The 13,331-nt window shown below is 36.6% G+C and overlaps 1 protein-coding gene across 1 annotated transcript; it reads left to right on the forward strand.

Annotated features, from left to right (window-relative positions):
* Positions 1-329: 329 nt before the first annotated feature.
* Positions 330-1,391, forward strand: LOC111895918 (protein FAR-RED IMPAIRED RESPONSE 1-like). Its single transcript, XM_052765106.1, has 3 exons — positions 330-815; positions 909-965; positions 1,023-1,391. The coding sequence occupies exons 1-3, from the start codon at positions 330-332 to the stop codon at positions 1,389-1,391; spliced, it is 912 nt and encodes a 303-aa protein (XP_052621066.1).
* Positions 1,392-13,331: the final 11,940 nt, after the last annotated feature.

Genomic DNA, 13,331 nt, shown 5'->3' on the forward strand with positions numbered 1-13,331 from the left:
AGAAAAAATATATGCCTCAACTACAATTCATTACCAACTTTTGTTAGATTTTAAGATACATTCTTTAAGAATTTCATGAAGAACATTTTGTTGGAATTCATAGTTTACACCATTCAGCCCATGCATTCCTTGTGCAACACAATTATTTATTTTATACTAACATATACTTTTTTTTTCAGATAACATCGCAACTAGCCACAAACTCAGCCTTTCGAAAGCATTTTCACTCTATAATTTGGAATTCTAAGCTGGAACCACATGATTTTGAAAAGGAATGGAAATCTTGTTTAAATGAGTTTAACATTTCAAATAACAAGTGGTTGCAAGAGATGTATGGGTTGCGTAGACGTTGGGTACCTGCATTTTTCAAGGACATACCGATGTCTGGTCTTATGAGAACTACATCATTGTCGGAAGGACAAAATTGGTCGTTTCAGAACAATACCCTTACTGGTTCTTATCTTTTAATGTTTATGATGACATTTGAGGGTGTTATGGAACGGCAAAGGCGTAATCAAGTTGTCAACGACTTTAACACTGCTACAACACTTCCCAGATTCATCACATCTAGTCCAATTGAAGCACATGCTTCAAAGGTTTACACTCGTAAATTTTTTTATCAGGTGCAGAAAGAGATATCAGATTCTGATAACACTTGTTTCCAAATGAGTGTTACTTTTAATAATTATGTTGACATTATTATTGTTTTGGAGAAGCAAAAGAACATAACAACAAGGCAACCATCAAGTCCTGTTGTTGATGACAAACTTGAGGAATACCATTACGATTGTCTTACAGAGGATACCCAATACATCGTACGTTATTACTTTAACAATGCGTAATTATTTTTTTTAATCACACAACAATACTTTATTACTGAAACTCATATTTATTCATACATATTCCAGGTTACACACTCAACAACAGATGGTTCATACAAATGTACCTGCATGCATTTTGAACATGTAGGTATTTTGTGTAGGCACATATTTTGTGTTTTTAAGTTCTCTAGTATTGAACAGATTCCTGAAGAATACATTATGAAACGGTGGCGTCGGGATGTTGTTCCAACAGAATTGCTTAAAAGGCGTTTTTCTAATTCTTTACTAGACTCTAACTCTGACATGATGGCTATTGAAATTTTTTCAAACGTAGATCGTTGTGTTTCATTTTTAAGCCATGATGCATCGAAGTTAAAGTCATACCTTGAAGAGTTGAATAAGTTGAAGAAAAAATTTGTAGATGATTGTCCAGCCCCTGAGATGCCATCAAGAGAAACATTCTACAACCAGATTATAAGCGTAGAATTAACTAATGATGCTCCCGATATTGACAACCCATCAAATATTCGTAATAAGGGAACTGGCAGTCGTGACAAGAGATTAAAATAAAAAAAAGAAATGCTGCAAAAAGTTGGTTCGAAGCCTAAGTGAAAGTGTGCTTTATGTCAACAGATGGCTAACCATGATAAACGAAATTGTCCTCTTAAAAAACGTGTCTAAGTAGTATGCTTTATATGTAGTTTTTCTTTTAATATTATATTACATTAAAACTTTTTTGTTTCATCTTTATTTATTTTACTGCTTACAAATTTCATCGTATTTAATAAAATTGTCATACATTGTTATACACTTTTGCATATTTTGTAACAATTCTTATCTACCATTAATGAGTATCCTAACATGTATCAACATAACCTTCATGCACTCTACCATGATTAATGTGCATCTTATCTGAAATTCAAAATTGAAACAAATAAGGAAAATCATAATGTTCATACATTCTACCACTTGCAAAACAGCACATATATTCTGTCAGAATATCTTGTAAACATAACACTTAACAATTTCCTTTTTTAATGGACAGGTCAAATGTACACATATTATTCTTGAAAACACAAAACATACATGTGCATTACAAACCATCTTTCAACAACTCATTTTTGTTACACTTTACCATTTGTAACATAAGCTAATATATTCTTCCAGAACATTATGTAAAGTCAAATCTAACAACTCTTACACATGACTATTTTGTATCACATATGACATATATCATCGAAACAATCATGGTAAATCATAATCTTCATACATTCTACCACTTATACTCAAACATATACATTCCATCAGAATATCATTTAATTATACTTAAAACATTTTACATACACCAAAACTGTCTACACTAACTTGTATCAAACTACCACAACAAATGCATATCGTAATGTATGATTTATAAACTTAACTTACCTGTACATTACAAACCATCTTCCAACACATTGCATTTTTTGATAGCTTTCATATCCATATACACATTCCAACATCAATCAAGTAGTAACAATTACCAAAAAATAAATTATACTACAACAAACACCATTCACATTAACCTGTTTCTAAAAAACAAACAATTCTAGAACATAATAAAACACATCAACATTGTTCCCAAGCAAATAAGTTAGACCAACACAAACAATGTTACCAAAAGTCTTACACCATATAACAATCCTACCATGATAAATTGTTACCCCAAAACACACAATACTAGACCAAAATAAAAAAAACATAGACTTAACCAAACATACTACCAAACGTCTTTGAAAACCAACCATCCTAACATCATAAAACACCCATCTTAAAATCGACGCCTTCCACGTTTTTGCTTCTCCCTGATTTCCTTCACTTCATTCATCATAACCAATATCTGCAATGGATCGAGCCTCTCATATGCTTCTGCATCTTTCTCCAACATACTTTTATGTTTGTTGTACTCTGATTTCATAAGCTTTGCCATGTATTTGATTCGTAGATTATTTAATGCAAGTAAATCAATCTGTTTTTTTCCTGTAAAACCGCAATCCCAACGCCCTTCATTTTCCCCCATATATGACTCCATATGCCTCATAAGATATACTCCACAGTCTGATCCTTCTTTCTCTACTTTCTATGTCATTTTCATTACACGAGCTTTAATCTTGTTGAAAGCTGTTGACTTTTGGTAATTCTCTATTTTCAGATAGTTCCCAAGCAACTTTTTATGCGATACAAAACAATCATTTTACAATTCAATATTAAACTCATGTATTTTAAATCTTTCAAATAATAAAGCTTCAACATACCACATGAATGTGTTTTATTCCATAGATTTCCTCAATAGAACCATTTCGGGTCACATGGTCTATAATGTAGTATGTTGGAACCCTTAGATCAAAGCATATCAGATAATATTTGCTTTTATCAACTATTGGGAAGAAAACCTGTTACATAACACATAGTGGTCCAATAAGATAATATTATATGTTATGGTTGTAATTGATAAAAAAACAAGGTTTAATTAATTCACCAGTCCAATATCCTTCAACTTTTCCTGTTTTGGTAGACTTTTAAGGTGGAGTTTCAACATCGAATCAAATAAGTCTTAAGTTAGTTCATGTGACAATGATCCACCCAGTATCTCTTCTACATGTATAGATTAATAAACCAATCAATAAAACACATATTATTCAACTGGAACTAATTTTAATTTAAATACTTACCAAAAAATTTGTGTCAAAGAATACTCTAGTAACTGATCCTACATCCCTGAGTTCCTCCATTCTATTGAGTAATGATGACCAACAGTCAATGATTATCGCATGAATAAACGTGTTTCTTTTAAAATGATATGTGAATCCTTGATGCAAAACATGCCCGCTACCAATGTTCCATATCTCTTCCCTGCTTGACAATTATAAAATGATCACTGTTATAACACCACATTTTAAAAGCAAACCACTAAATTGTATTATGTAACTTACCCATAATCTCTTTTTGATGCAAAAACTGAGTTGTATAACGACATTTCATCCTTCTTCACCTTCTCACTCATTCTAACAATCCTTTCAACAACAGGTGATTTTCCATATACATGTATCTTTTGATCTCTTTTCCCCTTTTTCCATGGTCATCATCTTCCTCACATACCTCAACTGTTTCCATGATTTTCTTTCCTCTTTTTTCTCTTTTTTTTTATAACTTTCCAACACAGCCTCATCCGTCATTTTAATTGTTGTTTCCAACACTTCAGGATTCTCCAAGAATTGTGAATAGGTTAGATTATATGTATTACCTACCTTATCCATTTGAGGTGTACTGAAACCTCCACCATCATCCTTCTTTTCCCCTTCAACTACCAATCCTCTAATTGGCAAGAATTTTGCTTCTTTACCACCATCTGCATCTCCTTTGTTACTATGACCATCAAAACTAGGATCCTTGTCTTTCACTCCTCCACTCTCTGCATTATTAACTTCTTTGAATATTTTTTAGTGTTTTTCACTCCACTCCTTCAAGCTCAAGCTGTCTGGGAATTTCTCAATTCCATGTTTTAGAGCTTTTTCAATATTCTTCTTTTCAGACAATATTACTCCATACCTATGCTTGATAACAACCACGTATGCCTGTAAGTTTTATATTAACATATCATGATTAATATTCTAAAAAAATAAATGTTCCAAATAGATCAATAACTATAAATCAAGTTATACAATTTAAATCAGCCACATCTGCATTTATGTTTTATATTAAACTATCATTTTTTACAACTCTGAAAGAAATATTGTTCTTAATTCTTAGTGAATTTATAGATTACCTCCTCGTCACCATAATCCCTCATCATACCGTCGAACATATCATCTTCATCAACCATTCCATCACCATCACCAATATCCTCAAAGTTTTCCGGTAACTGCTTACCAAACCCCCCAACACTAATATCCATTTTCTCTATTTTTTCAAGTAAAGAACCAGTAACATTTCTAACAAACGGTAACCTTTTCACTATCTTCAAACCTGCAAACTTCATTCTATATACATACACCAGCTACATAAAAAAAGATTAAACTTCATTAAGTAATTCATTATGCATATTACTGTCATAAAATAAAGTAAATATTTAATATATGATATGTGCATAATTAGTTCATATTAAGTATACATTTTTATTCATTTATTAGTCTAATTATCGCATATTAAGGACAAAAGGTACTTAAAAGTGTTAAATTATGTTTTTGAGTTCAAAGATGAAGCTCGAAAGCGAAAGGAAGCGGGAGAAACAGTTAGAAGATCGAGAATGAAATAAAGAAGGAAAACACTAAAAAAAGGCACCTACTCGGCGAGTCATATCGTCTACTCGGCGAGTCCAATCGAAGGATCGAGAAGATAATGACTCGGGATCCCAGAGAGTTATCGCGATAGGGGGAATGTGAGAGGGACTCGACGAGTCACCACTTGACTCGACGAGTCGATTCGTATATTTAAGGATAATTCCACAGATCGATAGGGGAGTTCTGGGACGATTCAGAAGTGCTTTGTTACGATTGAGAAACCTGAAAAACCCTAGAAGACGACGAAGGAAGCTAGAATTCAATTCCGGAGAGTAATTAAGGCAAAATTTCATCATTCCACTTATTCTTTTGTTTATTCATCATGATTAAGCAACTTGACTTTGATTGTTTGCTGTTATTTATTTTAATTATGAGCTAAAACCTTTAGACTTCTGTTTGGGGATACAAAGTTGACAATATGGTTTGATTGATTGGTAGGATTAATTCTAAGTTGGTGAATTTTTGTTATTTTAGCTTGTTAAAGAACCTTGTGTGTGAATAATAATTAATTTTCTGTTAATAGGAAGATAATTGATTAGAATGAACATCTATTGATTATTGTCCTCATATGATATATTGTGACCACATAGTTATATGTCTAGGATTAATGAATATGAAACTAGAATTAATAAGAAAATTGAGTAAATTCATGTGCAAGCTTGTAAGATGACCATCAAACAAGAGGTTAATTAAAAAGAATAAATTAATTAACTATTGCAAGTCTAACTTAACCCGAATAATTAATCTAGTAAATATAATTAAATTAGACAATTGGCCACTGTTTGAGTTAGTTTATTTGCTAAGGATTAGGGTAGTGAACACAAATCTAATCACTTGAATCGGTAACCAACAAAAGAATTAATCCATTGCACTATTACCTTGAAAATCAACCATAGAGTTAACCAAGTTGAACTAGACAGAAGTTCCTTTCCAATTATTGAATCTAGTTAAAACGTTATTTTCTAGTTTTAAATTAGTAATAGTTAGTAAGTCTCTAGTCTTGTAAAACTAGAGAAAAACCCCCTGCTTCTTAATTAACTTAGATTAAATTAGTTTTTAGTTTAATTTGTCGTTCCCTGTGTTCGATACCCTGCTTATTTAGCTATACCACAATTGATAGGTACACTGCCTTTCGTGTGTTTATTTTGTGTCTAAGTTAGTAGGATTAAAACTAGTTGGTTTTACACACATCAATATACACAACAATATTACCGTCAAAACTAGTATACGTCCACTGTAATAGCATGTCTTATCATCTCTTCTCCACAGTTGTTTTCTGCTTACCAAACAATCTAGGATATACTTGCACCAATCAATTTTAGAGAAGTCCTTTACCAAGACCAACTTATTCACAACATTAATTTGATTTGTACCACTCAAAGTTGATTCAACAAATGTGTTAATGAAAAGGGTCACGAAATTCAGCCTAAACATATGTAACACCCCGAGTTCAGAGGTGCAAGTTCAGGGTTCTTAGTGTAAATAAGGAAGGACGACTCGGCGAGTCGATGGATAGACTTGGCGAGTCAATTTGCGGTTCTGGTCAAGTGTTAAGTGACCAACTCGGCGAGTTGGTGCAGAAAGAAGAAAACCCTAATCCGGGGATTGTGCCCTATATAAAGCACATTATAGCCACCTTCAGCCTCTTAGCTACCCATTTGAAATCCAGAAACCCTCATCTCGTGTGTGTGACTCCATTGATGAAGAATTAGAGCTTGGAAGATAAAATTGGTGTAAGAAGCTTGGGGATTTGGAGACCATCATCAAGGGGCTTGGGTAGATCTAGAATCTACTTCTGTTTGGGCACATTTCAGGGGTAAGGAACCTCCTCCTTAAGCTATTTCATTATTGTTTCATGAATGGTGGTTGATTTGGGATTCATTAGCTTGTTTGGGAGCTATCTCGAGTTTGAGGCTTAGATCTGAAGTTGCTACTTCAGATCTAGACGTGTGATGGCCCAAAAGGTCCTACAGTTCTTGTCTAAGAGTTATTGATGAAGCCCTTTGTCTTGAACCCTAGCCCTAGAAGTGTTTTGGGTTTATATCTTCTTGCTTTCATGTAAAGTTTGCAACTTTATGTGAGTTATTGATGAAGCCCTTTGTCTTGAACCCTAGCCCTAGAAGTGTTTTGGGTTTATATCCTAGCTGACACATTTCTCGACCAAGGGTTGACCAGTTGTCTTCCAAGGGTATTTTGGTAATTAATGGTATTTATTGGATTGGTTATTTGGTAATGTTCAGTGGTGGAGTTCGTGTCGGTGGTCGGAGCGGCGTGATCTTATTCATCAGTCGGCAATTGCAGGTGAGTTATCCTCACTATATCGACAGGGTCTAAGGCACCAAGGCTGGCCCTTTATCGGATGGGAATCCTGGTAGTTGTTTGTTATGTTATTGTTTTGCTATGTCTGCATCTTGCTAGTTAGGATGGTATATGTTAAGGACCTGATTAACGTTGGTATCCTAGTAGTTAGGATGGTATATGTTAGAGACCTGGTTAAGGTCGGTATCCTGGTATATAGGATGATGCTATGTTAGTGACCGGTTAGGTCAGTATCCTAATTAGGATGTTGCTATGTTATGTGATCTGCTAGATCAGTTGATTAGTTGTGAATTGTTATATGATTATATGTTTATGTGCACATGGTTGTTGGACTGGGGTTGGGTTGAGGCAGGTCCTGCTTTGTGCTATAGGCCAACATACCCAAGGCGGACCGGTTAGACCGAAGGCCTGACAAGCGGTCCGGATAGGCTGAAGGCCCTAAGAGGGCGGACCATACGTGCCGAGGCTCGGAGAGTGGACCAGGCAGACTGAAAGTCCGGTGCGGGCGGACCAGTTATACTGTAGACTTAGTGTCACACCCCGAAAACCATAGGCGGAAACATTTTCGGGGTTGACTCCACGTTGATATCAAATCCAATGTACATAGTAATCACAGTAAACAACCATTACATTACATATACGTGAAAGTTTACATTTGTTTCAAAAGTAAATTGTACAAGTGTTATACATATATCATATAAACAAAAGTTGAGACGAGTCTTCTGAGCACTCCGTCTTCACCAAAAGATATCGTCGGGTACCTGTCTAACTTGGACCTGAGAATACAAGAAGTTTGAAAATCAGCATAAAGCTGGTGAGTTCATAAGCGGTTTTGTTTTATGAAAACGTATCGGTTTCCTTTAGTTTTCCATAAAGGTTTGTTATCCAAGAAAATCCCATATTTTCTTATGTAAAGTTAGTTTGGTTATCTTTTGTTACAGTTCACTTATGCGATATATGTTAACCCCAGGAAAATCCCATATTTTCCTAAATGCAAGATCGATTTAATAACACAGAGTATAGTTTAATACACAAAACTATATATTGAGAATCATGGGATTTCTATCCCGAATTAGATATGAAATACTATAATAAACACGAATTGTAGATAGAAAGCAGTTTGAAAACCTTGGGACTATCATCCCGAACCAGTTACAAGATAGTTTGATATACTTGAAATTTTAGATTAAAAACCATGGGACTACTATCCCGAAATAGGTATAAGATTGTTTGATAAAACCATGGGATCACTATCCCGAACTAGATATAAGATAATTGGATAAAGTCATGGGATTACCATCCCGTATTAGATATAGTTTCTAAAACCAAAGCTGTGAATAAACTTATATTAATACATATTGTGAGTCGGGTAACCATGCTGATACGACAACGAGACCTCCTTGACGTTTGTCAGACGTCGGACGATATCCTTGGCCGTAAACTCATATACAAGTCTCCAAATTATAGTTTAAGGCATTCTAGGTCCATTCCATAAAGCCTTCTAGCCATATCTAAGGTCCATTTGTGTTTTGGAAGGGTTTTTGTGCTCCAAAACCCATTTCATATGAGTTCACGGCCTAGGACTATTCCAGGGCCGTAAACTCATGAATGTGGTCCTAATCCATGTTTTGAACTTGAATTTGAAGGCTATGGAGGTTACATATCAAGTTAGGGAAGGTACCTCAAAGATTTGGAGCCTAAAATTGATGATTTGGACCCTTAAACTTGGATTTTAGGAGAGAGGTTAGAGAGAGAGTAGAGAGAGGAAGAAAAAGCTTCAAATGAATGTTTAAACATGTTTATATAGGTCCTAAAACTTGGACACGGAGGAATTCTACTCGATACCGGCCTTAAACGAGGCTTTAGGTCGCACCCGATTAAATTTCCGTCACCCGGCGGGGACGTTTCTAACTTTTTGAAATAAACATTTTTGGGCTAGATTCATGAGTTCCTAAAGGATTTGGACACTCATTGGATTTATAATAACATATAAATTTAAATTATTCAACCCAAAACGAAAACGGATCAATTGACAAACGACGAATCTTTACGGGTAGAACGGGTTATCGGTGATGAACAACTTCGGGTTGTTACATTATTCCCCCGTTAGAGGGAATTTCGTCCCGAAATTCAAAGAATAAGATATAGATCATGAATTTGGAATGAGACACGAATGGATTTGTTGCCTCGGATCTTCACTTTCTCAAGTGGAATCAGGTCTCTACTGGGCGTTCTAGCGAATTCTCATTATCGGGACGTGTCTTTGTTTTGCACATTGACTCTCTCTCAATCTACGATATCAATCGGTTGTCTCATGGAAGTTCCAACCCTGGAAGACTTCGTTTTCCTCAAAGGAAATTACTAGAGTTTTGATGGGTAGATGCTTCTAAGGATTCGAGATGTGATGTACTGGATAGATGTTACCAAGCTCTAAGGGCATCCAAAATCTGAAGATTGCAGAATTGATTTCTACGAAGATCTCGAAAGGTCTGATGTGGGACTAAACTAGACGTTCGAAAGAAATTCCCGAGAATCCTTCGGGAAAGAAATTTAGAGGAAAGAGCTGCTAACTTCCCGTTTCTCATTGATCACAGAAACGAGGGATGCGTGGTAATTCATATCGGGAAAAACTTTTGAGTTTTTAAGGCATGGAATGATACGAAGGTTTGATGCCGAAGATCACGAGAACCGGGTCGAGGAAAAGATCTAGACGAGCGACCCTTTTGAAACTGAGGATAACAACATGAATGAGACTCGGTCATTTCATGTTAAACATAGCATCAAAGTATTTTCGTGAAAAGTTTCCCCCTTTTAAAATCAAATGGGACAGAATAATCCTCCGGACTGAGGATTCAATCTATAGGTACGAAGTTAGTGTCCTCTATCTCACTAGTTAGTCATCTCGACGGTACACATTTCGATTACATACGAAGGATTGAGTTTAGGAAATGTTCGAATAAATAGATAACAGGTTTCCCTTTTTGTACTAGAATCAAAAAGAGTTGCGGGTATAAGAATTATCAAAGAGAAGTATACCTGCAGCGACAGAAGGATCAGTGGTTATAGCTGCTTTGGGGCAATTCCTTTTGAAGTGACCTGCTTCGCCACAATTGTAGCAGGCCGGACTGATTCCTGCTCCAGATGATTGGTTCGTTGATTTGGCTGGTTTTCTGCAGGTTCGAGCAAGGTGGCCCTTATTGCCACAGTTGTCGCAGATCCTTTCGCAACATGGACCAGGATTGCGGTGGTGGTAGTTACACTTCCTACACCAAGGAAGGGTACCAGTGTATCCACTGGCGGGAGTTTGGGCTATGGAACCGACAGCTGAAACAATAACAGGGGCAGTAGCAGCATGGACTGCTACTGTTTGCTGTTTCTTAGAAGACCCTTGCGTACTCTGTGCCTTCCGCTTGTTCCAAGATTTATTTTTGCTTCCGCCTCCACTGGTGACTGGCTCGGGCGTGGTAGCCTCCTCATCAGAGTTGTCTTCGTGATCGATCTGAATTTTCGCAAGACATTTAGCGCTGTCATATGTGTCTGGCTTTGCAGCTAAGACATTACCTTTGGTTGGCTGGGTCAACCCCCAGATGAACCTCTCAATCTTTTTACTCTCCGGGGTAACCATTCCCGGACAGAGTAACGCTAGATCATCGAATCTTGAAGTATAGGCGGCTATGTCGGAACCCTTCATCTTAAGGTTCCAGAGTTCGTGTTCTAGCTTCTGGAGTTCACCCCGACGGCAATATTCTACGAGTAGAAGCTCCTTCATAGCTTCCCAACCCATAGCATTCGCTGCAGGTAGAGTTAGGGATTTGACTCGGCCGTTCCACCAAGTCAGGGCTTTGTCTAGGAAGGTGCAGGCGGCAAACTTTACTTTATCAGACTCCGAACAGGCGCATATTTCAAATATTGATTCGATTTTCTCGAACCATCAGGTGAGGTAAATGACACCTCCAGTGCCATCAAAGGATGTGGGCTTCGCGTTCATGAAGTCTTTATAAGAACCCCCTTTTTGGTGTCCCTGGCTATCTTCTGGGTTTTGGGGCTGGGGACCACCTCCTGAATTACCAGGGTTCATTTGCGACATGGCTGCTACCATTGCAGCAGTCAGAACTATCGGAAGTGATGCAAGATCAAGTTGAGGAGGAGGTAGTGGCGGAGGAGGATTGTTGTTGTTCTTTTAGCTGGGTCTCTTTCTTGGAGGCATCTTGATCTAAAAAGATCAGGAAAGAGAGGATCATAAGTCCTCTGAATTGAATCAAGAGATAAGAAACAGAGGATATCTCTTCAAGACAGATATAGCATCATACTAAGCGATAAAGTAGGAAGGAGTTATCAAGACAGAACATTTTATCGCTAGAGAAAGGATCAAGGAACAACGCGTATACGAGGATTTTCTACAAAGAATCGGCTTGAGAAATACTCCCATAGTATTTCATGGTTCGCTGCAGCGACGATTTGTTGTTTGGGATATTGGGTAAGTTTTAGATATGCCGCATACCACAGTCACTCCCAAGCACATGTTGGCCGTGTCTCGAATGAATATAGTTGGCCAGACTATATTGACCCTAGACACAACTGTTGGGTTTTGAGCAATCTAACACTTCCTAAGTGTGCATGCAACCCTAATAAACCTTGGATCTATGTTTGTCTAAATACATGCAAAATAATAATTTTCCAAGGTTCATAACCTATCTAACATGGCATGGGGAACATTTCAACATAAAAGAGTTAGAAGAGATTACATACCTTTTTGATGAGTTTGATTCTTGAGGAGTTTGAGGGCCAAGCACCAATAGTGTGAATGCCTTAAATGGAATCACAAATCACCACAAACACTTGGAAAACTTTGAGAGAGTATACACACTTTCAATTTTCGGCCACACACAAGCACACACACTAGTTCACTAGTTGCCATTTCATGCACCATAAGCATGCTTATATAGTGTACATGGTTAGGGTGAAACCCTAATAACCCATGACCTTTCCTTTTCCAAGGATCCATGGGTTAAAAGCTCCATGGATCATCCATGGACTTCCATCCAAGCCTAGCCCATTAACAAATGAGTGTTAGCCCACACCATATAAAACCAATAGCCCATAATCTAATTAGTCTTCCTTTTAATCTCTAAATTAATTCATAATTAATTTAAGACTAAGACTAATTAAATAACATAACCTCATATTAATATATTATAACTTATAATATATTAATAAACATATGTGTATAACTCTCATAAAATTATCCATAAATTGTTCGGGTGAAATGCAACCCAAATGGACCATGGTGGGTCGGGTCAAGTATATACCAAATAAGTTATGGACTTAGACACCTTATCCAACAGACTCCCACTTGGATAAGTCTAATAACTCTATTTGCCTATATAACTTTAGGAACCAACCAGCAATCGTAGCTCTCGAAAACTCTGTTGAACTATGAAGCGCCATTTTAAGACAAGTGATCATATAATCCTCTGTTCTCATGATATCAGCCGGACAAACACATGGAACTATGTCTTGCTTATTGTCTGGCAGTTGTTTCTCGATTTCCAATTTGTTTGACAAAGAACTTTACTGAACATATCAGTTTAGTTCTGACCGGGCCCGGTACATGGGTCAACACAAAATCATCGAGGGGCCCAGATATCGCTTCTATTTCTAGAAGGAACAAATAAACTTCGACTCATATGCTTGTTCTACTACTTGTTGAATTGTACACAAAGGCACGTTTTATAACATCAAGTTACTGATGCGTTTTCGTGCAATCAATGCACAACCAACTCATAGGTAACAACTCATATCTCTAGGTTTGAAGACTCATATGATATTATCGTCTCACGATCACTTGAGATAAATTCCATGAAGCGATACAAGT

The sequence above is a fragment of the Lactuca sativa genome, chromosome 6, assembly GCF_002870075.4.
Source record: "Lactuca sativa cultivar Salinas chromosome 6, Lsat_Salinas_v11, whole genome shotgun sequence".
NCBI classification, from domain to species: Eukaryota; Viridiplantae; Streptophyta; class Magnoliopsida; order Asterales; family Asteraceae; genus Lactuca; species Lactuca sativa.